The sequence below is a fragment of the Brachycentrus maculatus genome, unplaced genomic scaffold (assembly GCF_059751285.1).
Source record: "Brachycentrus maculatus isolate JH-2025_06_01 unplaced genomic scaffold, ASM5975128v1 h1tg000387l, whole genome shotgun sequence".
NCBI classification, from domain to species: Eukaryota; Metazoa; Arthropoda; class Insecta; order Trichoptera; family Brachycentridae; genus Brachycentrus; species Brachycentrus maculatus.
In genome coordinates, this window is record NW_028281136.1 from 655,944 (window position 1) to 683,704 (window position 27,761).

The 27,761-nt window shown below is 37.6% G+C and overlaps 2 protein-coding genes across 9 annotated transcripts; one reads left to right on the plus strand and one right to left on the minus strand.

Annotated features, from left to right (window-relative positions):
- On the minus strand, positions 1–27,761 carry Rcc1 (Regulator of chromosome condensation 1). Of its 3 annotated transcripts, none has more exons than XM_088270514.1 (11): positions 17,755–17,891; positions 17,308–17,401; positions 15,402–15,528; positions 12,805–12,889; positions 11,648–12,044; positions 9,839–10,139; positions 9,046–9,167; positions 7,108–7,262; positions 5,772–5,987; positions 4,651–4,861; positions 1–1,929 (listed from the first exon to the last, which is right to left on the minus strand). In XM_088270514.1, exons 2-11 carry the CDS (start codon positions 17,393–17,395, stop codon positions 1,661–1,663), a joined length of 1,971 nt encoding a protein of 656 aa, XP_088126640.1. In that variant the 5' UTR covers positions 17,396–17,401; positions 17,755–17,891; the 3' UTR covers positions 1–1,660. The 3 variants fall into 3 exon arrangements, with proteins under 3 accessions (XP_088126640.1, XP_088126639.1, XP_088126641.1); XM_088270513.1 differs by lacking the exon at positions 17,755–17,891 and adding an exon at positions 27,743–27,761 and having other exon boundaries at positions 303–1,929; XM_088270515.1 differs by lacking the exon at positions 17,755–17,891 and adding an exon at positions 17,515–17,661 and having other exon boundaries at positions 303–1,929.
- Glo1 (Glyoxalase 1) lies at positions 18,740–23,426 on the plus strand. 6 transcript variants are annotated; one of them, XM_088270521.1, is made up of 4 exons: positions 18,740–18,811; positions 21,722–21,797; positions 22,386–22,720; positions 23,214–23,426. In XM_088270521.1, the coding sequence occupies exons 2-4, from the start codon at positions 21,726–21,728 to the stop codon at positions 23,347–23,349; spliced, it is 543 nt and encodes a 180-aa protein (XP_088126647.1). In that variant the 5' UTR covers positions 18,740–18,811; positions 21,722–21,725; the 3' UTR covers positions 23,350–23,426. The 6 variants fall into 6 exon arrangements, with proteins under 6 accessions (XP_088126647.1, XP_088126643.1, XP_088126642.1 ...); XM_088270517.1 differs by lacking the exon at positions 18,740–18,811 and adding an exon at positions 19,252–19,480; XM_088270516.1 differs by lacking the exon at positions 18,740–18,811 and adding an exon at positions 19,489–19,536.

Consider the following 27,761-nt stretch of genomic DNA (forward strand, 5'->3'; position numbering starts at 1 on the left):
TTTTTTTTATTTATTTTATTTAAAATTTCATAAAAATACCACTTAAATTTAATTTTGAACGAACAATAAGAATTATGCGCATATTTTATTTATAACATCTTAAAAACGTAAACTTATAACATTCCGATTCATCTTAGTATAATAAATATTTTCAAAGTCGCGAACAGCGAACATTCGGAGACGTGACCGCGTGTACCCAAATCGTCAAACTCAAAAAAAAAGGAAGAAGAAAATTGTGGCACAATTTTAAAATATTAAAAATACTCTCGAACAAATGTATTATTTTAGAAAGAAAAAGTAAGTTTTTTATTTTTTTTTTCTTAATTTGAGAATTTTAATATATTATCTTTTTAACGACTATTTGTAGGTTCTAGTGTTAGAAGTGCCTTTGTCAGATTTTGGTCCTTTGGAGTTACATGTTGAAAAAAAATGAAGCCGCGAACAAATTAAACAATTGACTTTCTTTGATGAATGATTTTGATGTGTTATAAGCGAATCTTCGCTGTTTTCACAATATGCGCTCCTTGTAAACTTATGTGTGTGTAAAGGCAACTAGCCGTAACTCAAATTGCGGCTGTTTGGCGTAACACGGCTCAAAGCATTCTTATAACTGGCCTCTATCATATACAATCACAGATTTTGCTCTATCTCTTTCCTTTACCGAGATATTCATTATCCAAGTAGCCGCAAAATTGTATTAATTTGATACATGTATTGGCGAAAATCATCATTTAAAGTTTACTATAAACGCGTTTATCTCAAAACGACCGTTTTTAACTAGCGGCTCTTTGCCTTTGCACATTAGTAGAGAAGTTGAACAGTGTCAGAATTTAAAATCCAGAGGCAATGGTCGGGGCAAGCTAGGGTGACGTGCGGGACCGACACTCCAAAATGTTTACAGAATGCGGCCTCTAACAAGTGACTTGTACAATAATATCGGCCATACATTGGGTTGCGCTACATGCATTTACTTTGGACGAAATTGGAAAATGGTTCTTGCGACACCACATTTGAAGGTCTGTTTCCCGATATTTCGAGTACACATGTCTAAATTTTCGAACACAAATCGGATTTTCTTGTAGAGATAAAAATAAAAATGTTGATAACATCCTCTTGTCCGGGATCAAATCCAGTATTTGTGTACAAAGATTCCAACACTGAAAATGTCATATTTTATTTATTGTTTCGGCATTCACTTTGTGATAAGACATGATGAAATTGTAAAAGAAAAACACTCGATTTTATTTTATTATAACGACTACTTTATGTTTCTGAAGTCGAAAAAGCATAGCTTCCGAAACTAGTCGTAATAAAATAAATTAAAGTGGTAAAAAACAAGTGTTTTTCTTTTACAATTTGAAAATGTCATTGAAATATTTCAGCAATTTTCTTAAAATGCGACAGTTTGTTTTTTCTTTTCTATATTTAAATGAATGTTATCAATAAATAATATGAAGAAACAGCAAAAGTTAAGCCCTTCAACCAATAACTATGCACGAACCGGCTGTCAGACAGTGAGATGCGCTACTTTGGAGGAGAACAAGAAACTGGCGTTGTTGAATGTACGGCGTGGTCACTCGGTTGTGTGGGGCGGTGTGGGGTGTGGTGTGGAGCGGTGTGGGGCGGTGTGGGGCGGTGTGGGGCGCGGGGGGGGCGGAGCTCACGAGGGCAGGGCCCCGTTGGCGAGCTCGGCGCGCGGCCGCTTGCCGGGCGGCTGGTCGGGCAGCTCCTCGCTAGCGCGCCGCTTCTCGGGGCTCCCGGCGGTCGGCTCTGCGGCCGGGCAGCTGTCCGGGGGGCCGCTCTCCGGGGGGCAACTCTCCGGGAGGCCGGTCTCCATGGGGGAGGCCTCCGGGGGGCACGCTTCGGGGGCCGCCGCCGCGTCGGCCGCGGGGTGCGCCTCGCTTGGCCCGCTGGGGGGGGGCGCGGCCGCTGGAGTCACCAGACATAGTATATATAGTATTTACAACATTTTGAAAGTGTCTAAATCTGGATTCGGGCCTCACATACAAATGGAAAGAGTCTGCTTAATAAAAGCTTTTCTCATTTGTGAAACCAATTTTTTTTTTAATATTTTCAAGTATTAGCTCATAATTGACTTTTGTGGGGTATTTTCTTTCAAAGACTTGATAAACATATTTTTAAACATAACTTACGTACATATTAACCTACAGAAATTACACATAACAAATAGGTTTATCATGCACTGGTTAATAGCATTGTTAAATTAAAAGTGGCATTCATAGTACACTAGTGCTTGTGCTTACTGTCTAACAATAAGTTTAGTTTTGATTTGAGCATTTTTTTAAATTATCATTTTTAATAATTATCATTTATTTTAAGTTTTGATTTGTAATTTTTTATAATAAAAATTTTTGATTAGTCACATTAAAAAAAAAATAAAGTGAGACAACGGTATACGAATTTTTTTTTTTAAAATTTTTATGGTTATAAAAAAAAAACATTACTACCTTAGGGCGCTTGTGCACTACACGGAATTTTTCTGTCCGGCAGAACTACTACGAAGTTGACAGTAAACTGACACTGAGTTCATATTGAGCGCACCGATCCGGAGAAAGACGGGCAAGTGCACAAGCCAATCATCCGTTATTTTTTCATGCTACATTGGACCGTAAAACAACCGGAGAGTAAAATTCCGTATAGTGCACAAGCGCTGTTAAAAAAGGATTTTAAAATGTTCATACATCGGAAAAGGTTCTGTGAAGAAATTAGCTTTTGACTGATTTGAGGAAATTTCATATAAACAGGTGTTTCAACTTTTAGCCGAATAAATAAACAGGATTATAATAAAAACAATCATGCTTGAAAGACAAACGGAAATTCTATACATAATTTATATTAAAAAAAAAAAAAAAACAAACACAAAAACACCAAAACCAAGAACATTTCACAGTTAAAATAAAAAAAATGGCCAGTCATCACAACGATCCGACACTCGCTAATGGACAATATATACGACCAGTCTTCGAGCAATTGTTATGAATCAGACCTGCCATATTGGATTTTATCATGCAACAACGATCCTGATTAGTATTACTTCTTCTTCAAACCCTCATCTGCACCTGATGGTGCATAGGGCACTGCTTCATATAAACACAGTGTTATCTTGATCGTTAACACATGAAGGACAGATGATCAGCCCTCCGCTTCAGGTACCAGTCCAGGTTATATCGAATAAATATTAGAGTGAAAAAATCACTTATATTTATTTGACCCCACCCTGGGAATCGAACCCGGGACCTCCAGGTAGCCGAACGTGCTGACCATTACAATAAAGACCAATAAATTATTTCCCTTATCCATACCTTTCATTTTACAACAATAAAACAGTCAGACAACAAAAAGTCGTGCGAAAACACATAAAAGAATGCAGTTTCAAGCAAAGAGTGGTGCTAAAATTTGGCAAGATGGTTCATGCAGCCACCAACATCCGGGCATTGTGAACAACGCCCGGATATTAAGCTTAACACTTGGGACATTGTGCGAAATTAGCAGGAATTATGCATTTACTAACATTGCGCACAACACTCAGGCATTGTAAAGAATGCCTGTGTATTGTGTGTTCTTCTTCTCTTCTAACCCTCGTTTGCACCCAATGGTGCATAGGGCACCGGATCGTATTGATGCAATGTCATCTTAATCGTTACTCACATGAATGCAGGGTGCTCCTGCGCTTCACCTTTCAAGGTGCCCCCTGAAGCGCAGGAGCACCTTGCATTCATGTGAGTAACGGTTAAAATAATATTGAATAAATATTAGAGTGAAAAATTCCTATTTTTTTTTATTCCCTTGGGAATCGAACCCGGGACAAGCATTTTTTTTTTAGTTAAAAGATTTTTATTATTTACACAAAAATTTCAATTTCATACTATTTCTGTGAGCCTAAGCGGCTCATTATTAGAAATAGGTATCAAATTGTGGTAGAGTAGGTTCGAACCGAGAAACTCTAACTTAAGAGTCTGCGACACTAACCACGGGACCACAACCCGACACGTCAGCCCAGCATGTTAGCCAATTGTGCTAACCACCACGACTTGATCACAATATTTTCATGTAACGAAATGTGCCTAAAAGTGACCCGTCTTTGAAATTTCATCCTCAATTATCAATTATATTACATGTCGCTCACTCCTTTCAAGAACGTAATAAATCAAAAATCGTCAATTTCCAGTTGTGCATGTTTTCGGAATGCCCAGAAAATGTACTACATCCCAGCAAAAGAGGCATAATTTAACTTAATATTTACCCGCTACAGGGCAGAAAATGTTGTTTTTGCATTTTGAAGAAAAGGTATTGTTAAATTTTTTTTTTTAAATGTACTAAATATTTTTCAAATGGAAGAAGAACCTTCAGGTTTTATCTTAAAAGATCTGTTGCACAGTAAACAGTTCAATAAGTGGCTCGATGTTTATTTTTAATGCACTGTGTTATATTTTTAGACTTTAAAAACGTTCTCCAAAAATCTGATTTTTTGATTTATGACGTTCTTGAAAGGAGTGAGCGATATATGGATAGCCCGGATATGAGGCGGAGTTTAAGTGCAGAATTCCTGACATTATGTACAACATCCCGAATGTGCTATGTGGTTAGTGGGTTAGGTAGAGAAGCAAGCCAAGTACCCAACACACATACTGTCGGCCTGCTGCTCCGCTGCCTTGTCCTGCTGCTGCTCCGCGGGCTCCGGGGGCTCCGTGCGCTCCTCGCCCCCCACCTCCATTTTGTCCTCCTGCGCGGGCGGTGGCGCCCCCTCCCCCCCCTCGGGCTTGCTGTCCCCGTCCTTCTCTTCGGTCTCCTGCTCGGCCTGCTCGGCCTCCTCGGGCACGGGGCTGCCGCCATTTTGTTTCTGGAAAGAATTTTATTTTTGCATTTCACAATATAGTATAATTACATGTACAAAAATGTACCGATTGTTTGTACATTGAAAGCTAGCTAACTAATTGAACTAAATACTAATCCCTTTCACTGCCTACACTGGGGTACTTCTAGAAAATTTGGTGACGGATTTACAATCTTGTATTTATTTAGATTGGCAGTGACAGGTATATTGAAAGCTTTTAAGTGTAAATTCAGAGTAAAATCGGGATACAATTTTATATTCTTTCACATCGTCAATAAATTTCGCAACTTAGTTAAAAAAAAAAGAAAATTGCTTAGCAAGAGCAGATCTGTCAGGAAGCCTAGATGCTTCTGTATCAGATCTGGGCATGCGGTGGGACAGCTTTCAATGTACATTGAAAGCTCTCCGTGGTCAGTGGTAGCGCACTGAAAATGTTAGGATTTGTTCTGCGTACTGAGAACTCTTTATAACTCCTCGGTGCGAAGTACATAGACTCGAGAGTGGCTCCATGATTTGGGGGCCACTTTGACGTACTGACACGTCCTAGTGAAAGAGTTTGTGCCCGTTGTTTGTTGCGTAGTTAAAAAGTGAACTTCCCGGTTAACAGGTTAAATGTAAGTTTGTCGTGTTTGTATAGATTATGGAATAAATTGAATTGAAATCATCCTTCCACTCGCCCCCGCCGGAATCCAATGACATACAATTTATCTTAAGGTGGAGACTGACCGGAGCATTTCGTCATAACATCGCTCGCGGCGAGCATCCGAAACTATGAATAGAGCGCTCGGCCCGGTGTACTGACTGCCTGAATACTCGCATCGTAACGTGTTACGTTGCGACCAAATGCTCCGGTCAGTCTCCGTCTTTAAGACACATTAGCCAGCAGTGGGTGATGTTAACAAGCGACTATACTCACGCTGGAGGAGGCTTGCGGCTTCCCTTCTGTGGAGGCGGTGGAGGCCTTGCGACCTCTCCGCGCGGGGACCTTCTTCTTCTTCTTATCCTCCTCCTCCTCCTTCTTGTCTCCCTCCCCTTCCTCCACCTCCATGGAGACGGCGGGCGCCGCGTCCGTCACCTCCGCTGTGCCGGCGGCGGGCTCCGCCACGGCATCCTCCGTCTCCTCCGTGTTGGCCTGAAACCGACGGGTGATCAGATTTTAGTTTATTAGTAGTAGGGTAGGGTAAGGATAGGGCACAGTAGGCACTAGTCATGTTTCTATATGGAACGCGAGTAATCCAGGGTAGGCACTACTCTCCTGCCTATATTTATTTGGTAATAGATTTGGCGTTTAATTTGTAGAACTCCATTTTAATTTATGTATTAAATGTTACAACTAGTTGAATGGAACAACTAGTTGTGATGGATAGCCTGGAGGGAAAGAGAGGGAGAGGAAGTTCCCCTGCACGGTGGACCGATCAAGTTAAGGCAGCAGCAGGCACCTCGGTGGTTGGAGCGCTACGTGCAGCGCAGTCAAGGGATAACTGGAGAAGAGTCATTGCTTCTGCAAGGGTCACAACCCTCAGCAATGAGGAATAAGACGGAGAAGAAGAGATTGAATGTTAAATCAAACACTGATTTTGAGTCTAAGTTGTATTTTTTTTTTAAAAAACACAAAAATTAATATTGTGACAATTGTTTCGCCTGGCTATGGCATTTTCAAACTAATGTCTACTAAGTTATATTTTATTGTTGAAAAAACACATAAAAATCAGCAGATAGCTTTAAAAACATACTGAGACTATACTTTAATGATTCATTAACTGAAATTCAGTCTTTGCGACTTGCGGTGAGACATTCTTAGGCGGTTTTTATAAGAACCAGATTCGAAAAATATTTTAATTTTTGTTTGGACTGCGCACTGGAAGCATTTAATTTTGCTATTTTAACCTGGGCTAACCCTTCTGAATTCAATCAAATTATTTTAGATCGCTCAGTTTCACTCAAATCACGTTTTCATGGTATTTTAATATAAAATAATGAAGACTAGATGAAAAGTACAGGAAAAATTGTACTCATTCGCTAACTAAAATAACTGGAACGTTTCACATATAAAACTGACCCTTGAAATTGGTAAATAGAATGTTTTTTTAATAAACCACGCCCCTAATTGTCGTAGGTCGGGATAGCAGGAAATAAGTAGTAGGTAAAATCCATCAAATATGATACAATCCGAAAAGTTTCCAAGAATTCCAAGAATCGTAGTATTTAAAGACATAAACCAATTGTGTAGGGGGTGCCTAATACACACTCACCACTAGCAGGACGGTGTGCTGGCCGCCGGCGCTCACGCGCAGGCAGCTGCGGCCCTGCAGCTTGCCGTGGCTCACGAGGCGCGGCTCGGCCTCGTCCTCCTCCGCGCCCGTGCCCAGCTGCCCCGAGCTGCCCATGCCCCACACCCACACCTCGCCTGCAACACAAACACTTTTAATTTCATTCTAGCGCTTTAATAGGATCTTCTTCTTCTATCCATGTTCGCTCCCTAGGTGGAGCATATGGCCAACACGAGTCGTCTCCAAGTCACTCTGTCACGCGCCATCTCCTTGGCTTCCTCCCAGGTCAGTCCGGCGTCTCGAAGTTCCGCTGAGTATAGTCGGTGAATGGTCTTCAGCGGCCTTCCGGGGCGCCGGAATCCTCGGGGTTGGAAGAAGAGACACGAGGGATTGATGCCCTCAGGTGGCATTCTAAGGACATGTCCCAACCATGTCCACCTTCTTCTCTTCAGGACTTCCAGTATGAGGGGCTGTTGAGTTCTTCTCCTCACTTCGTCATTCCTGACGAAGTCATACCACTTTATACCCAGTATTCGCCTCAGGCATCTATTTGAATAGGATACTAAACCCAAACGTAAGCATAATGGCTATACACCAGTGGCGGGCGGTGACTTTTTGTAGAAGGGATGCTGGACATCAAATGTTTATACTCGTACTTACTACGTACTAGATATCAAATATGCACATCTAGACGCCACATCCATAAATCCATAAATCAATAATTACAGATACAAAACATGATCAGTTCATTTTTATTTATTTAAATTATGAAGTAAATCGCAGGTTAATAATATTTAATAACAATTTGACTTTAGTATTCGAGCTCAAAAGCAGCAAACTGTCAAAGCAACGCGCGCACTAAGAACAATCCAATAGAGTATGTGATTCTGTTCATTATAGAAATTGGTATTAAAGACGTTTTTTGTATGTTGGATGCTGTCATTAATATCGTATACAGTTTATATGGATGTTGGCTTGCGGATCTCAGTGCGCATGCGCGGAAAGAACGTAGGTTCTAGCACTGCATGTGGTTTACACATCGCTTCCAGTCCAAGTATTTCCTGCGTACGTGCGTTTTACGCATTTCACAGTATTTGTGAATGTATGTGTATTTAGACTCGCCCGCAATCTTTGTATCGTGTCGTTTGCTGCGCGTACGCTGAGACGGGACGATATATGCACAATGTTTTATAATAATAATATTTGTATAGTCTGGAAAGCGGCGTTTTTGTAAAAAAAAATTCATATTAAGGTCACTGTAGAAATACCAAAATATTTAAATTGCAGTATTGCTGTTTACGGATAGAAGTCCAAATATTTTTACTCTAAAATGCAAGGGATGCGGCGCATCCACAGCATGTATGGACGGACCGCGCTTACTATACACTTGTCTGTAGAGCTCTTCACATTTCTGTAGAAGCAAGTCAGAACATAATTATTAAGAAAAATTGTATTTCCTTAAATTATTACTTTATTTCCTATCTAAACAAAATGGTTTTTAATTTAATTTTTACTTAATAAATACCACTATTTCTCAACAATTTCAGACGGGTGTTTTTTACGCCTGCAGACTCCCGGCAACAGGATTTGATAATTGTGCACATATAGTTTAGGCTTTAACAAAGAGATTGGTTCATAATATTCCTATAAAAACATTAAATAATTCCTTCTTTTTTGACATTGAAATGAGGCTGGCGCAGAAGGTAAAAATACCCTTCCCGTCCTTAAGCATCAAGCGACTGAACGGATTTAAATATCTTTCCCGTCCTAAGTGTGTTAATATCTATTGTGACACGTGTTTTGATGCATTCCGCATCATTTTCAAACGCCATTAAACAAATTGGTACATAAATAAATTGAAAAACATATTTGCGTTTAAGGATATCTCTGATCAGTGAGAGGTAGTGGGTGCGGACTCACCAGTGTCGGTGACGGCGAAGGAAGCGGCGGAACCGCAGGAGATGGAGACGCACTTCTTGTCCTTGAGCGCCGGCACCAGCGTCAGCTGCGTGGCGTCCTCGCAGTTCTCTCCCAGCCCCAGCCTGGAACGAGCAAGTCTCCAGTGTGAGTGTCAAGCTAAATGTTAGTATCTCCTCGGTTATGAGTAACATCACCAAGATAAAGTTTGTCGGGAGTTTGGTTCACTCCATTTTTCTCTATGCTGCTGAAACCTGGACCATAGAAGCCGCAGAAAGGAGAAAAATATATGCTTTTGAAATGTGATGTTTTCCATGGACACCTAGACGCACCAACGAGTCCATTCGCCAGGAACTGCACTTGGATGGCTCAACTCGCTCGGCCAGTGTCTGTACACGACGGATTCTTCAGCTCTTTGATCGTGGCAAAGAGGATAGCGACTGGTTGTGATGGGTAGCCTGGAGGGGAAGAGAGGGAAAGGATGATCCCCCATACGATAGACCGTTGGAGCGCTACGTGCAACGCAGTTAAGTGATGACTGGAGAAGAGTCATTGCTTCCACAAGAGTCACAACCCTCAGTAATGAGGAGTAAGATGGAGAAGAAGTAAGTATTAGATTAGTAGGCAGCGGGAGAGCGTGAAGTTACCCGGCAGGTTGAGGATCTGGTCCACCATGAGGTTTACCTTGAGGCGGGCAGCGAGATGTTGGGGTACTGCAGAGAGAAGCCTTCCACAAGGGTCACACCCCTCAGTAATGAGGAGTAAGACGGAGTTAATGATGAGCATGGATAGGTACCTGCCGTACTCGCGGCGGCCGAGTGCGTGGCAGCGGCCGTCGGCGTCGAGCGCCAGGGAGTGGTGCGGGCCGCCGGCCACGGCGGTCCAGTGCGCGCCTCGGAAGGCGGGCGGCGCGAGCGGCGCAAAGATGGGGCCGGCGCGCGGTGCTCCCAGCTGCAGGTAATTGTTGAGCCCGCAGGCCAGCAGCTCCCCGGCGCGCGCCTCGCGCCGCACGAACGTGCAGTGCGCGCCCGCCCACACCGCACTGAAGCGCGCCGCCTCGCGCGTCAGCGTCAGCGGCGCCGGCACCAGCAGCGAGTCTACACACACACAAACACACCACACATTACTCAAACACAATACAACAAAGACTATATGTTAGACATTAAGTTTGTTTCCATTTAAAATTTTGCTTAAATTATATATTTAAAAAAAAAACAGATCTAAGTTCCTTCTTCTTTTAAAGGTATAACTTATATAGTAAATATTTGCTAACTTTTTGCATTTTCATATTTGTGTTTTCTGTTAAAATCAAATATTTGTCGTTTATATTAACACTTTTAATCTAATTTTATTTCTGATAATTTCTATTGTTTCTTGCCAGTGCCCTTTCAGTAACATAAAATATAATACCCACACACAGGCCTATGCCTTTGTGGGATCTTTTTTTGTATTTACATATTTTTTTTGTACTTGTAATTATATTCTATTGTAAAATGCAAAAGAATATTATAAAGAAAAAAAAAATTAATCTTATTCCTCATTGCTGAGGGTTGTGACCCTTGCAGAAGCAATGACTCTTCTCCAGTTATCCTTGACTGCGCTGAACGTAGCGCTCCAACCACAAAATATTTAATAAAAAATACAAAACCGCCATTCCTATTTCACTTGTTAAATTTTCAATATCTTTAACAAAGAGATTGGCCTATAATATTTATATAAAAACATTGGATGAACCCTTCTTTTCTGACTTTGAAATGAGGTCGCAGAAGTTTAAAATACTCTAGTTGGCCTTGGCCTCGGCTTGGCATCAATTGCCCAACGAGAAATACCTTTCTCGTCCCAATAATATAAATTTTTGAAGTAAACCATGAATGGTCATACAGCAGGACCTCTATAATCCGAATGTCCACTTATCCCTCCCGCGCCAACATAGCGCCAGTTGCTTACATACCAAGAAATGTTTGACGCAGAACCAGTACAAGTATTCCTCAGTCAAGCGCGGTGTCTGCCTTAACTACACGCCTAGAATGGGCTGACCGTGGATATTCCTGTGCCAGAGAAGATACTTTTACAGAGTTTGCCAGACTTTTTACTTAGTCATTATTTAATAAATAAATCTCAACCAACTAAAATATGTGATTCCTTTAAAAAAAGTTGGGTAAATACATTTAAAATCTCACTTTATATATATCGTAGTCATACAGGAGAAAGTGACCAAGTGCATTTTTTACAAAATCTTGATCATTGACTATTTGATATCTATTCTAGCTTAATATTGCCCTGAAAAATAATCCCAAAGGATTTCAAACTTGGAAGTATAATACATTGACTTGTTCAAAATGACTAACTGCATTGATGTTTATTTTGATGCCAAGCAAAAGTGAGTTAAATGGCCCTCCTGAACATTTTACGTTTTGTTAGTTAGTCACTTTCTCCTGTACGACTACGATATGTTGTTTTATTTAATAAAAATACCCTAGAGATTCTCTGTAGTGTGATTTGAACGCTCCACTAGTCTGAACAGAAGGTAAATATTGGGCATTCGGATAATAGAGGGCCTGCTGTATTTAGCGAGTGAGAGGATGTTGGGGGAGGGGATACTCACTGATGCCGTTGCGGCTGTTGCGGTCGCAGGAGCGCACGGTGACGCGGCCGAGCTGGCCCTGCTCGGCGCAGCCGCAGGTGTAGACGGCGCCGCCCTCGGCCAGCAGCACGAGGTGGTCGGCGCCCGAGGCCAGCTGCAGCACGCGCCGGCCCGGCAGCAGCTCCACGGGCGCGCGCTCCGGCCCGCGCGGCGTCAGCCCCATGGAGCCGTGCGAGTCCCGGAAGGAGCCCCACGCGAAGGCGCGCCCGCCCGCCAGCAGCGCCGCGCTGTGGCTGTCCCCCGCCGACACGCCCACCGCGCGCCCCGGCAGCGCCACGCGCCCCGGCACCCACTCAGCGCCCGCCTGCTCCGTGTCGCGCCCCAGCGCGCCCTCGTCGTTGCACCCGAATGTCCACACCTGCGCGCGCACACACACACAATGTGAGACACCAAACTCCACGCCGGTACATTGAGACATCATCTACTATGCAGTCGCATCCGATCTTGCGGATTGGTTCGCAGTAACAAATGACACCTCCTTCGCCATTCCGGTCTAAATAGACTAATAGAATAATTAATCTTTCCGGGGGTACAATAATTGATGTCCGACTTACTCTGGAGAGTGGGTTCATTTTATATTAATTATTTTTCCAAAAAATATACGTATTATGAAGTGAGAAATTATTAAAAATAATAATAAAAAATACTCACCATCTCTAGGTTTTATTTTAAGACAAAATTACATAGAAATATCCACAGATGTCATTGCTATACACGTTAAATCATACTAACTGACAGACGGACTTGGACGTTCACTAACGTCAATACTCCCTCCTGAAGAAAATTCGCACTGACATTTATTTACGTCCATACGGGAGGAAAGGTTAATATTATGCGCCATCCTCTTCAGCTCCTCATACGATATTTATATATCTTTATATGTACATATATTTCCTTCTAAATACTGACTATTCAATTTCAAAACAGCGTGTATCCATCACTTTACCTCGTATCATCTAAATGGTAGCATATATATTCATTCTAATATTACCTTATTGTCGCCCTGTATTAAGGGGCCCGACATATTACTACAAAATTTAATAATAAAAAGCTAATAAGTGAAAAACGGAAGTTAATAACAGAGGACTGCATAAAGGTGGATTGTGTAGAGGGCTCACCGATCCTTCAGCATCGATGGCGACGGTGTGCATCCCTCCGGCGCATATGTCCGTGATGTTGCGCAGAGCCTTCACGTGAGTGAATCTGGAATAACACATCCGCATTACGCATTATGGAGAGAACAAGAACGCACATTATCGGTAGCTCAATATTGGCAGGTGAACAATAGATTTTTGTCACGATGTTGGTTTATTGACTAATAAATTAATTTGAAAAATCACAAGACTATCGGTATCATTCTTATTGAAATCTGTAGGGAACTAAGGGAGATATGAAGGTTTAAACTTTAGATATTTGTATTTTATTTATTGTTTCGGCATTAACTTTGTGGTAAGACATGGTACAATGATTAAAGAAAACACTTGTTTTTTTAATATATTATTAGATTAAAACCAATATTTTTAGCTTTTCCACTTTATTTTTATTTGACCAGCGACCGGGTTTCGTCGTTACCGACATCATCAGACTGGTTTGACATCGTTACCGACTGGTTTGACATCAGACGTCGTTACCGACATCATCAGATTTGTTTTTTACCACTTGAGTTTTATTATAGACTACATGTTTCAGAAGTTAAACTTCCATCATTCAGGTCTGTATAATAACAGTTATTATACAGACCTGAATGATGGAAGTTAAACTTCTGAAACGTGTAGTCTATAATAAAACTCAAGTGGTAAAAAACAAGTGTTTTCTTTAATCATTTTTAGATATTTGAATAAAACGAAAAACGTGCCTTCGCATACGTCATCAAATTTCCATCATCTAACGTTTTATGACGTCATATGGTTTATAGAGCTGTAATAGTAGTAGTGTGGATTGTTTGTTTACCACTACACTACCATTTGTGTTACACAAATATAAGGGGAGGGTGGACCAGACATAATAAATAGAGCCGCCAATAATTTAGCAATGTTACCAATATTAAAATAAGTCCATCATTTCTGTGACGCCAATCATTACCAACTTACGAAAACAACGTATTTACGAAGGCGAATTTTCCCAAAGAAAATGATGAATGAAAGTATTGATTATATCGGCTGTTATAAACACAAAACGAGTCTAATAGTCTAATAGTCCTTTATAGGTCGAGTATGTTAAATTAGATATTCCTCCCGTCTGACAATTATCCATTAACACATTTCAGAAAGGCGTTTTTTACGCCTGCAAACTGCTGGCGACGGGATTTGATAATTGTGTACATATAGTTAAGACCTTAACAAGGATATTAGTACACAACATTCATATAAAAACATTAAATAATTGCTTCTTTTCTGACTTTGAAATGAGGTCGACGCGAAAGTGAAAATACCCTTCCCGTCCTTAAGTCCCCGGTAAAGAGTGACGAGTGTTCTGATTGACCGATGGTTGGTAACTCCTTAAGAAGCGATAATTTTTGCTTTCTAAATCACATATCGTCATATTTTTACACAAGTTAATATTATTATTTTATTTCATACAATTTGGTATTTATAAAAGGAAGAATTTGCATCATAAAGCAACAGTCACCCCCGAAACTGTCGAGTTCACAGTAAGGTTAACAAATTCAGAGACATTAGATTTATGCTGATGCAAATTAATGTCACAACATCTCAAATAACAAAGATAACGTATTTTTTCTCAGTAAAATGCTTTTCTTTTGTTTGGCATCAATATGTTTTGTGTTAGTATTTTGATGAGTCATGCAATATATAAATAGAAAAATATCCAAATACGTTCATAGAACCGTGCGAGTCAATTTGGTTCAAAGCGGAAGTTTCTGTCACTCTCTACGCATATCTGTAAACGTGAATCTTCATCTGTTACTTAAATCTTTCTGGCTTCCACACGGGTCACAACCCTCAGTAATGAGGAAGAGAAGACTAAAATCTTTATATTTATTGTAACTGCAGACAGTTGGTAGAATTCCATATTGAATTGTTGGCTAATATTTCCAAAATTAAACACGGTTATTGGATTGAATTCTACTTTTATTTACATATATATGATAAAATGTGACACGTTAAGACAAAATGTGTCATATATTATCATATATATGTAAATAAAAGTAGAATTCAATTCAAAAACCGTGTTGAATTTTGGATATATTACCCAACAAAATCTTTATACTCTAGAACTTCAATTATTGGGAGCCATTAAAACATTTTTTTATGAATTTGCTGATTTGCGCAAGGCAAATTGCATCTACCGTTGTTTACGTATGAGACGCAAAACATTTTAGTAGTTGCTTTATGCATTCTTCTAAAACAATGTCTTGATTTAAGAGGCAAGAAGAGGACAACTTAATATCTTTAAAGTATTCGCAATTTGGCAGCATCCAAAACAGCTGGCTTGAAGTGGAAATTAATGATTGATTTTTTCAATTTTTTCATTTTATCATTGAAGCCATTTGTAAATCTAGACTAATACATAATTAAGACTGAATGTACTTGCCTCTCTTTGTCAATTATGTTTTTTTTTAGATTATACCAATCTTTCACAATAAAATTTATACAATTAATTTCTGCAATACAAGGTTTTTATAAAAAATTATAAAGAGGAAAAATTTGGATCAACTGTTATTGGAATAAGGAAGATCTAGTAGTCTGGTAGGTACCTGGTCCTCTCAAGATGGTCTTCCCCGAGCCCGAGCTGGCCCACGTCCCCCTGCCCCGTGGTGAACACCTCCCCCTTCCTGGTGAGCCCCTTCAGCTCGGAGCTCCCCGCCGGGGCCTTGGCGCCATCTGCAACGCAACACACACTCCTTACTATCTCACTCCCATTCATCGCTCAACTAGGGCGTGATTCTAATTTCCTTATCATACATTGTTTGCTTTGTGTAATACCCTTTTTATAAACACTTATTCGTGACTACCGGTTTTGGAAAATCATTCCATCGTCAGGTCATTAACCTAAAACTATTACAATTTCACACTTAAAATCATATATTATTTTATGTAACGTTTTGGTGAGGACCTACACATATCGCTCACTCCTTTCAAAAACGTCATAAATTAAAAAACTTGATTTTTCAGGAGAACGTTTTTCAAGTTTAAAAATATAATACAATGTATTCAAAATAAATATCAAGCCACTTATTGAACTTTTTACTGTGCAACAGATATTTTTAAGTAAAACCTGACGGTTTTTTCTCCATTTGAAAAATGTTTGGTTTACTTAAAAAAATAATTAAACAATACCTTTTCTTCAAAATGCAAAAACAACATGTTCTGCCCTGTAGAGCGGGTAAATATTAAGTTAAAAATATGTCTCTTTTGCTGGGATATAGTACATTTTCTGGCCATTATAAAAACATGCACAATTAAAAATATACGATTTTTGATTTATGACGTTCTTGAAAGGAGTGAGTGATATGTGAAAACATTTCATTTAAAAAATTAACAAAAAGACAAAAAAGAAAACTTTTCTTAGGCATGTATTCAAAACCTAAGCGTTTATCTACATCCTTAAATTAGTTGTGTTCACATCTATTGATGAAAAACGTATACATTTATTTGTATTTCATGTATTTCATTGTTTGTGAACCATAAATAAAAATGCTTTCATGGAGCCAGTGACCCCGGGTTAGGGTCAACTGTAACTATACCGCGTCATGGCTCTACTGACATCTGTATCCTGGAATAATATCATCAATCAGCTACCTATGTTTATAAAACATAGCGCTTGAATCATACAATTTCACTAGAGACATCTATTGGTGAGATGAAAAAAAACTTTTTATAAGCAAAATTAATAGAATGAAAATGATATTTTCTGGTGTTTCTCATGTAATTATAATCCAGGATTCGGACCTCACATACAAATGAGTTTCTGCACAGTAAAAAGCTTATTTCATCTCACCAATATTTATATCTACTACTACTATCACGCCGTAGGCAGAGAGGATGGAATGCCACTCACATTCGTCACATATATTTTCTTAGTCATTCTCTCGTTATCCATTCGCTCCACATGTCCACTCTTCCTAATCTGTTCAATTATCCCTTGTTCAGCCTTACATTCCTTTCTTATATCTTTGTTTTTATTTATATTTTTATGTGTTTGGAAAATTCTAGAACATGGTAATCACCTTTAAATTGCCTTGCTTCATTTTAAATCTCATTTAGGAAACTGCATAACACTTTTGTGTCAGTCACATTTTTGCTTTAATTTTCCAAGAAAATTTTTATTGAGTTCAATATATTTTGAAATAATAATAATAAAAAAAGTAAACAATTTGGAGTTAGTTGATTTCATATTCTATTTTTAGATTACGCCATCTTTGCAAGTAAACACCTTAATTAATATAAGAAAATAATATCACACAAACTGTTGATTGTCAGTTAAAAAACCATGCTTTGATTATATTTCAAATAATTATTACGAGATCGTTGCGGTTAGCATTATTCTTTTCAGCAAATTGTTTTATTATTTTTCATTGCGAAAATCCACGCGGACAATGCGAAAATAAGTTTATAAACACTGCGCGTTAAGGCGGTTGTGGGTATGGAAAACCGATTTACCTTGTTTCTTCTTTATTTTAGATGCTCCCGCCGCCGGTTTTGCTTCCGCCTTGGAAGCCGATCGCTTTACACCTCTTGCCGCCGGCATTTTTCTCTAAAATAAACCAAAAACATTAATGCGAGTCAAAAAAATTCCCGAGAGCGGCAAAATATGTCACGAAATCCCGCCTACGAGCGTTCGAACTAAACGAAGTAGAAATACATTACCCGTTAATCGAATTAATGCTTCTATTTCAGGATTAAATCCTTTGCCGGTCGTTTTACTTGTAAGGTTTTATATTCGTCGGATTTGCGTATTTTCAATGACAAACAAGCAAATGAGGTTATGTTGTTAAAAAATGACAAAATGCTATCATCTATGATGGCCTCCTCGGCGGCAGATTTTGAGGACGCCAATAAGACGAAATACGCAATAACACGAGATGGGTTGGTAAGTAAACGGATTACCTGTAGTGTGAGCTATCTTGTGACGATATTTGCGAGTGATTTGTGATTTATCAAGGAAATCAAAACAGTATTTAGTTCCCTCGCGCCGTAACGGAGCTGAAGACAACGTACGAGCGGCAATGTTTGTTCTGTTCTATAATGCAGCGTAATTTACGAACACGCTCTAATATTTGTCAATTTTTTTGTGGGTAGGTTGGATTCAAACTAGGATACTCATTTTCCCGTCATTATTATAGAAATTTGTTTGAGAAAAACATATTACATATTTTTTTTTAATGTGAGTTTTTCTGCCGGTAACCAAATGAGTTTTTTTTTTCATAAAATACCATTGAATTATTACTTTGACGAAATTCATTATAGATTTATTAAATATATCGATTGAATTCCTAAAGCAGCAAATAGAATAGCAACTTGAAGTAGTCAGTATTCAATTTAATGAAGTTGAGAAATTCTCAGTTTCAATATAATAAAAAAATTGCAGTCTCACTTTACGTACATCAGTGTATGGAGCCGTTGTAATTGAAAATTACTGTAAATCAACTTGCAGGAAAGCATGCGCGGAATGATATTATTGTAAAAAAATTGGAAAATGTCTTATTTGTCACAATTAATCCCATGTTTTTGGGATTTATGTTTCCGCACGAAAAATCAAGAATAATAAAATATACAACCTACCCCGAAATGTCTCTAGTGAGCTTTTGACGTTTGCAATAATCCGAACAATTTACGAACATGCTTTAACTAGCGGTCTCCAGACGGATGATATGCGCCGGCGATTATTGTTCGCGTTTGATCGGCCGATTGAGCTTAGGTTTGAGTTCCCGGCCATACAGTAATCTTGCCCACCCACAATTGGATTTATCAGTCGATTTCTCCGTTTTAATGTTCTATAGTCAAAGAGGAGTTTCGCCTATGAATGAAGAATGAATTACTTCATATAACTCAGCAATGATATTCGTATTATAAAAAAGCTAAACGAACAAAAAAGAAGCTCGAGGACTAAACGATAGCTCTTAAAAAAAAACAAAAAGAAATACTTCTTTAGCTTTATCAATAAGTATGGAATAATATTATTGCTATTTAAATTTATTATAATATTATTGTTTTTTATTTGCAAAAGGTAAACAATACTACTACTACCATTACGCCGTTTGTAGGCAGAGAGGATGGAACCCCGCACTCTTCTGTCCTAACACACACTCCTAGTTTCTTTCACATCCATACATCTAGTCATACATGTCCTCCGATTAGGCAGACTTTTGACACCACCAGATTTTAGGTTCTGATTGATCTGGTCGTGCGAAGTTTTTTTCGGCCGTCTTCTGTTCTCCCGCTCACATTCGCCACATATATTTTCTTAGTCATTCTCTCGTTATCCATTCGTTCCACAAATTTCGTATCGCCAAAAAAAAAACGCAAATCACTTCTGTTTTGCGGCTCGATCGAACTGTCATATCGAATATTAATACTACCCACGAGAGATTGATTGCTCGAATGTTTTTAGCGATCACCGTCTGTCGCGACGTGTCATAGCGACCAACGGGGTCTTTTATATATTGACGCGGACGATATCTCGCGCTGTCGGCCGATTTGGTCCGGAGATCGTAGAAATCGTCGCAATATGTCGTCCGTCTAAAGGGATCTAATCTGTGAATACTGAAAATACTGCATTCGGAAAAGTGCATCAGATCGCATATTATACTAATTACTTTTACATTTCTAGAAGGTATGTTACAACTTAATATTCAATTGCAAACACATGTGTATGCCACATGTCAGTAGGTAACTTACACGTTCGAATTATTTTACCCAGTTGTTTATCGCGGTAATCGCGGCTTATCAGTGTTTCGTTATTTATTATTAATATTTTAATGATAAGACCCGAGCTGGGTTCGTGCATATATTTCCATACCGCATGTTGTTGTAGCACATTTTGATACCGTGCATAAGGTCCTTGGTTTGATCCCCGGCAAGGTCAAAAAGTTTGTTTAACTCTTATATTTGTTTGACAAGTCATTGATTATCGTGCCTTCGTGTGATCAATGTTCAAGTTACGACTGCATCAATCCGAGTTATTACCAATAAATATGTATAACGGTTAGAAGTGGAAGATTGTTGATAAAAATAAATAAATAAAGTAATTATATTATTTTTTGACATCTCAACATAGATGAAGAAAAATATGGAAGTCTGGGCAAATGCCCAGACTTCCCGTAAATACGGGGTTTTCGACCGTCATAGGCTGGTTTAAGTGATCGCTTTACACACGTGTAACATTCACCAATTCTACCCACGATTGACAACCAATAATGTAAAAAATAACTCCTAATTGGATGTAATCCAGATTTGTGAACAAGTATTTGGACACACTCAAAATGTTGTAAATTAATTATAATAATGAGTCCTATTCCGTGGTGTAATGGTTAGTAAGTTAAGTTATATTGCTGGAGACCCTGGGTTCAATTCCCAGGGGAGGGTCAAAATGAATATTAGTGATTTTTCACACTATTTATTTAATAACTTGATTGATTACCTTGCCTTCATATAAGTAACGATCAAGATAACACTACATTGTACAATGCAGTCCCCTATGCACCATTAGATGCGGATAAGGGTTAAAAGAAAAATGTGGTCAGCAAAAAAAAATATAAGTTGGTAATGAGGATTGGAATATTGGTTTTCTGAATGAACCTACTACTATGGGTTTTATTGCTATTGCGTAGGACAAAGATGGCTGCTATTCAAATAAATATATATGTGAGAAGCGAATTGGTGATGCCCTAAATTTTATAAAAATAATTGATAGAACAAGTCATGTAATCTGATAACTGAATCAAGTCATGAATCTGATAGCTGTTGTAGCATCATAGATGTTTTCCTAAGTGTGGTGTATATAAAATATAAAATAGTCCACAATTCTACACAATCAAAAGCCTTGACAAATGCAACAGTGAACAGCTTTTAATATTCATTATACTTCTCTTTACCCAATTTCAAGGTTTGGAGGAGGTTACTTGAGCTATACCTGTACAATTACAAATACAGTGAAACCTTTATCTATCGTTCCTCGAATAATCGTCTTCCCGGATGTGTCGTTTATGTCTTCTATCCCGACTTAATTTCATACTAAACTAAACCGCATCGATCGTTTCTGTATCACCATTTACCGCATTTATCGTTCGAATTAAGCTGCATATTTGATACATTTTGTCTGTTTTTTTACATTCTTTTAAATTTTCTTACATTTTTTTTTTTTAGATGGGAATTGCATTTATTATTTACCTTGCTTATTATGTACAAGGTTTATAGATCATTTAGTGGATTTTTGTTTCTTCTAGCTAATTCAATATGTTTTTATTTGAATCTGTGTTGGGAACAGGAGGGATCATCTAGTGTGGGTCAAATTTTCTTACATTCAACGGCAACGTATGGGATAGAAACTATGGAAAGCTTGTGTAACCGATAGCAGGAGAGGTCGATATTGATGAAAAGGAGCCGCTGCCTGTACCTGCATTTCCAGAAGCATGCACACTTTTTGAAAGAAAACTTTTACAATGCACATTCAATAACCGATGCTGAAAAAATACAATTGCAAAGCCGAAAATATACTATTGACTTACGAAAATAAAACAGTTAAAAAACAAATTTTGATCAATAAACTTAAGTATTTTTTAAAATTCTATTCAGGTGTGTATTTTCCTTTAAATAAATACATTTGCATCTGAAATACGTATTCTTCTTAGAATTTTAGCCCACGAATGATTATGCAGATTGGAAGGACGGTATCTTTACTCGGTCATATCTACTTGCGTATTGACCTCTTAATCCCGCATTCATTGTTTTCAGGCATTCATAGTTTATTTTAATAGGTCCCTTTAAAAACGATAGATAGAGGTTTCACTGTATATCACTTTTTTTAACTATTGTATTTCCCAAATAGTGAATGATATTTTTTATTTGATTTTAGAATCATGGCTGAGGAAGGTGGTCTATCTACCGAAGAAGCACATCAACTCTGCAGTGTGCGAGATGCTGATACCAAGGTAAAACATATTTTTAATCTCATCGATTGATCACTGCGGGTGTAGGCTGAAAGGATGGAACGCCAAATCACTCTTCATTTTATAACTGACATTTATGTAGTTTTGGCGATATTGTTGCCACCGGAATTATTTCCTTGCTGTAGTAACATTCTTCACCCTGATCTCTTTCATTTACGTCCTCTGTATCCTTTACATACATTCCAATTCTATAACCCAGAATCTGGAGCACAGGACCTTGCCTCCAAATATTTTGTATCTAAATTTTGTCAGTGAATAATTTTAAAATATTGCCATTTTGATTTTCCCACAAATCGCCCCTTTTTTGTATAAGATGTTTATTTATTTATTTTAAATATAGTTGTACTTTTATCTTCTTCTTTTGTGTCATGTCAGGTCCCCCCGACGTCGACTATCACTTGAGAGTAATTGTCCTTGTCTCGGGCAGATCTAAACAGTCCTGATCCCCGTCCAATCCCGTATATTCCGGAGCCAGGAGATCTACCTTCTGCCCACACCTCGTCGACCCTCTATTTTGCCTTTTATTTTGTACTTCTATAACATAAGTTTATTATTGTTTTTTTTTTCCAGGAATTCCTATTCCAACAGACCATGTACCGTATCAGGGATCCTCGCGTGACCCTGCCGTTCTACTCGCGCGTCCTCGGCATGACCCTGCTGCAGAAGCTGGACTTCCCGTCCATGCGCTTCTCCCTGTACTTCCTGGGCTACGAGGCACCGGGGGACGTGCCCGCGGAGGCGGCGGAGCGCACTCGCTGGGCGCTCTCTCGCAAAGCCACGCTAGAGCTCACGCACAATTGGGGGGGGGAGACCGACGGGACGACCTATCACAATGGGAATTCAGAGCCGCGGGGGTACGGGCACATCGGCATCATGGTGCCCGACGTCACGGCGGCTTGTGAAAGGTAATAGTAAATATGCTAAGGCTACTTTTACTGTTAACATATTTGGGACGAATGTTTTATACGCCTGCGAACCGCTGGCAACGGGATTTGATAATTATGTACATATAGTTAAGACCTAAACAAAGAGATTGGTACATAATATTCATATAAAAACATTGAATATTTAATTTCTTTTATTCTGACTTTGAAATGAAGCCAGTGCAAAAGGTATGAATACTTTTCCCGTCCTTAGTGTGTTGACACATTGTTTTTTCATCAACCCAGACCCTAATTGGTATACTAATTAGGTTCGTATACTAATCACAAGTAACCGCAAACCCAATTCCCATCTGTACAATGTTTTTTAGTGTCTCTCGCACTCTACCAAAAGTAAGCAAATAGAACGCTTATAAGCGTCTCCCGCTCTCGACCAACAGTATGTAAAAGTCAGTTTTAAGTGTTTCCCGCAAACAATGTGTTAAGATTGCTGCTACTACTAATATTTTATTTTCAGGTTTGATAAGCTGGGAGTAGAGTTTGTTAAGCGGCCAGACAGCGGTAAGATGAAGGGACTGGCTTTCATTAAGGATCCCGATGGCTACTGGATTGAGATATTCAATTCTAACACCATCGCTGAACTAACGGCTTGATTTTCTAATCACTACATCCCCAGTGTATCGAAATATTTTGTGAATTTGGATGGGAATAAACTATAGATCTTTTAAAACAATCTTCAAATTCTAATAGCGTTTCTCTGGGTGTTTTGGTACTTCATGCCATGAATACATCAGTCCAGATGATGAGTTCTCTAGAGGGAGTCAAAGATGTTGACAATATCAGAGTTGGAATTATAGTGAAAAGATGATGTGCTTACTACATACATAGTGCAACTTTACTGTACTACTTGTAGAAAAAATATCTCACCAATATTATTTTTGATATCATTGAATTCCTGATAATATAGATACACAACCGGTTTAAAAATGCTACAGTCCTCAGGAATAAAAGTGCTTACAAGTTATCGGCACTACGTAGTTAACGCCTTTATCTTTTCTCTGTATTTTCAACCCAAACAATCTGAATAAAATGTGGCTTAATAAGTCTCTCCCATAATATGAATGAATGTAAAAAACAAAAAAAAAATGAAGTTAAATATATATATCGCTCACTCCTTTCAATAACGTCTTAAATCAAAAATCGACCATTTTCAGTTGTGCATGTTTTCAGAATGCCCAAAAAATGTACTATATCCCAGCAAAAGAGGCATATTTTTAACTTAATATTTACCCGCTACAGGGCAGAAAGTGTTGTTTTTGCATTTTGAAGAAAAGGTATTGTTAAATTATTTTTTTTAAATATACTAAATATTTTTCAAATGGAGAAAAAACCTTCAGGTTTTACCTAAAAAGATCTGCTGCGCGGTAAAAAGTTCAATACGTGGCTTGATATTTATTTTTAATACATTGTGTTATATTCTTAAACTTAAAAAACGTTCTCCTGAAAAATCAAGTATTTTGATTTATGACGTTCTTTAAAGGAGTGAGCGATATTGGATGCAATGTATATGTAAATTTTTACGATTATTAACACTATTATTATTGAGATGCTCAACTGCAAAACTGGTGTCGCGGGTTCGATTTCCGCCGATAGCAAAATGAATTCAAGAAAGACTTATTTTCAATTGGTCTGGGTGTTTGTGGTGTATTTTTCACATTTACCTTCCCTATCCTGACCATCATCGTCAATAGAAATATGTGCAAAAAAAAAAACAATTAACTAAGTAACCAAGGTTTGTCCGCCCCCGTAGTGTAATGGTCAGCACGCTCGGCTACCGTTCTGGAGGTCCCGGGTTCGATTCCCAAGGGGGGTAAAATAAATATAAGCGATTTTTTCACTGTCATATTTATTCAATATTACCCTGGACTGGTACCTGAAGCGGAGGCCTGATCACCTTTCCTTCATGTGTAAACGATCAAGATAACACTGCGTTTATATGACGCAGTGCCCTATGCACCATTGGGTGCGGATGAGGGTTTTATTATATTATTATATATATCCTGACCATCCTACCCGCAGACAAGCATCTCAAATAGACGCTTTGCGGGTTATTCCTTTTAAAATAAATTTTAAAAAATTATTGGTGTAATTAAAACTTTTCATATCTTTAATCCCATCATGGCTCTCAAATCAGTTGGAACCTTTCCGCCATGCAGCGGGATAGTGACATATTTATTTATTATTATAAAAACTTATTTTTAAATTTTTCCGAGAACCATTATTTTTTATTACAATAACAGATAATGTTAGTTAAAAACCATTAAGATAATTCATTATCTACTCAAGCTTCGAAGAAAATGACATTTAATATACTTTGTAATTACTGCAAAACAAAATTTTTTACTGTGCAAACCCAAATTACTCTCCCAAACAAGATCCAGATATTTTGTTGGATTATGGCGGATGCTGAGATCAATACAGCCCAATTTTGTCATGTAATGGACTTTTCTCACGATGTGTTATTATTGGCTAATAAATTAATATGAAAAATCACAAGACTATCAGTAACATTTTTATTGAAATCTGTAGAGAAGGGAGATATTACAATTAGATATTTTTCTTGGCATTATTTCCAGAGATGTCAGCAGTATGAAGGAGATGTGTTTTTAAGCCAAATATGTCAATATGTAGTCGGTTGAAGAAATTTAAATTTGAATGTTGGGTACTGTGCTATGCGCTGCATAAACCGTGTGTCAAATACGCGATGGGCACTATTTAAACTGGCACAGACTGTGCCAACTGCAGGTAAAGACTTACTTCGAAAAAGTGCCTTACTTCAACCAAATCTAGACAGTTTTTTTATTAAAATTGCTCAACTATGTATTGCAAAGAACTGTCTGATAACTGATAATAATTTTCAATTAATATGTGTGTAGTGTTAAATTTGTAACTATGCTGTAATACTATGTAAGTGATTGGAGATTCAGTGTTTCAAGAAAGCAGTATAAGAGATATTTGATTTAAAAAGGATATTATACCTTTGAGACTGTAAAGGCCAGTTTAATTCTGTTAAAACAATATAGGAGAGCTTGAAATGTTACAATTTTATTTCATAGATGTCACTGCAATCAAATTTATATTTAAAAATATATTTGAACTCCTTTTCTTATTGGTTCATTTTACGTCTCCTGCAAATATTTATTTTACTATATAATAATAAACGTAACAGATCCCATTTGGAAGAATCCAAGCACCAAATTTGTGTGTTCATATTTTAAAAATGTTTTTAGGAATCTTCATGAATGCTTTAATATATTAAGATTTTTTATTATTGTTATACTATGTTTATTATTTTATAATTAAAAAAACAAAGATTTTGAATAAATACAATATATATTTGCATAAAAATATTTTTATTTCCCTATTTTATCGCTTTCCCAATCAAATCCAATCACCCGGCATGTGTGAATTTTTAATTTTATAGGAATCTGCAAACTCCCGTCACATTTGTGTATTTCTAATGCTGGCCATTGATTTTAAATGCGTGTTTTTTTATTCTAACATAACCATATTGATAATGAGCGGGACAATAAACTAATTTGCAAATGGCCCCCCGAGATGTTATCTCCGTTACTAAATGTTTCTCTCACCAATAATTGTCGGGTTGATTGGATTTGAATGCAAAACGAGCATTTGGGTATTAGTTTTACGATGGCAGAATAAACAACATTAACATAAAATGGCTGACATATGTCCATTTTGAAAGTAATTTCAAATTTATGTGCATAGTTTAACTCTCTCAGATCTGAATCAATTCTGTTGCAAAAGAAAAAATAGGTACTTTTAAAATACAATAGTGTTAGGACATGTTCGGGAACATGGTTACCGTAATTTCATTCAAGTGTGAATCAAAAACACTCATTCCTCACCATTTTTTAAAAATCATTAGGGAGTGTAAAATAACACATTTAAAAAGATTTTTTTATGATATTGTGTACATATTGACTTGTTTAAAAGTAGATTTAAAATTTGGAAAGACATTTATGAGAAGGAAAATAAAAATATGGCAAATTTCGCTTATTCTAATTGCAGGCAATGTTATGATTTGCAAATTGTTATCATATTAAATCGGTTTTAAAATCCCACCTTTTATTTATCTCATAATTTATATACCGCTGTTTTTGTGAAAAATCCCTCAAAGGTGTATATTTTTTTTCAAAATAATGCACCTATTGTACTGTCTGGTGGTTATACATTGATAGAAAATATGGTGTATTCCCGCAATATGGTAATAAAATTTCTGACAATTATTCTTAGAAAATAAGTAAGTAGGTGGAGGGATTTTTAATTGCTATGGCAATACCGATAGTTACTAGTAGGTACTTTAAACTCTCTTATTCCTAGTTAGTATTCAGCACAAGTCTTCAGTATACCATATTAATTATTTGAGAATATAGGACATATTGATGGTGATTAAGTTATTTTTGAGTTTTATAGATTTTTTAAAATTTCTTTCTGAATCTTTTCATGCTATTCAGTATACAATACACTGTATTATACTTCCCAAATATTTTTCCAATCGTTGTTAAACTTAAATAATAAGCAGCTGATCATCAAAGAATTAATAATTCAATTTTATTTTATTTTTAATAATAATTGTACATATTTTTGTACTAAATTACATATAAATTTTTTTTTCTAATGTTATCAGCCTGTTATTGTTTTAAAACTAACCAATCCCAAAGTGATCAAAATAATAACCAGAGTATTATGTATTTTTTATTAAATTTTAAATTCTTAACTCATTGGCTTTATTGCTTTCTGCCTTCTGCCTCGGGCGATATATTATGTACACATCCACTTAAGGCGATATATTATACATCTTCATGTAATAAAAAAGGACAGAACTTTCCCAAGAAGCTGATAGATTGGTAATGAAATTAGTAATTATGATTATATTTTAATACCAAAGGCACATTTGTTCTCATGACTAAATATATTTAAGACTGAACTTAGAACTAAAAAAATATATAAAATTGAAAATACCTCCATGAATATGTTCTAT

Coding starts and splice junctions, on each gene's coding strand:
- Glo1 (XM_088270516.1), top strand. CDS start 19,514: ATGTGTATGCCACATGTCAGTAG. Junction 19,537..21,721: donor TGTATGCCACATGTCAGTAG/GTAACTTACACG, acceptor ATTTGATTTTAG/AATCATGGCTGAGGAAGGTG. Junction 22,721..23,213: donor GTCACGGCGGCTTGTGAAAG/GTAATAGTAAAT, acceptor TTTTATTTTCAG/GTTTGATAAGCTGGGAGTAG.
- Rcc1 (XM_088270513.1), bottom strand. Junction 12,890..15,401: donor GACCATCTTGAGAGGACCAG/GTACCTACCAGA, acceptor GTGTTATTCCAG/ATTCACTCACGTGAAGGCTC. Junction 12,045..12,804: donor CCATCGATGCTGAAGGATCG/GTGAGCCCTCTA, acceptor GTGCGCGCGCAG/GTGTGGACATTCGGGTGCAA.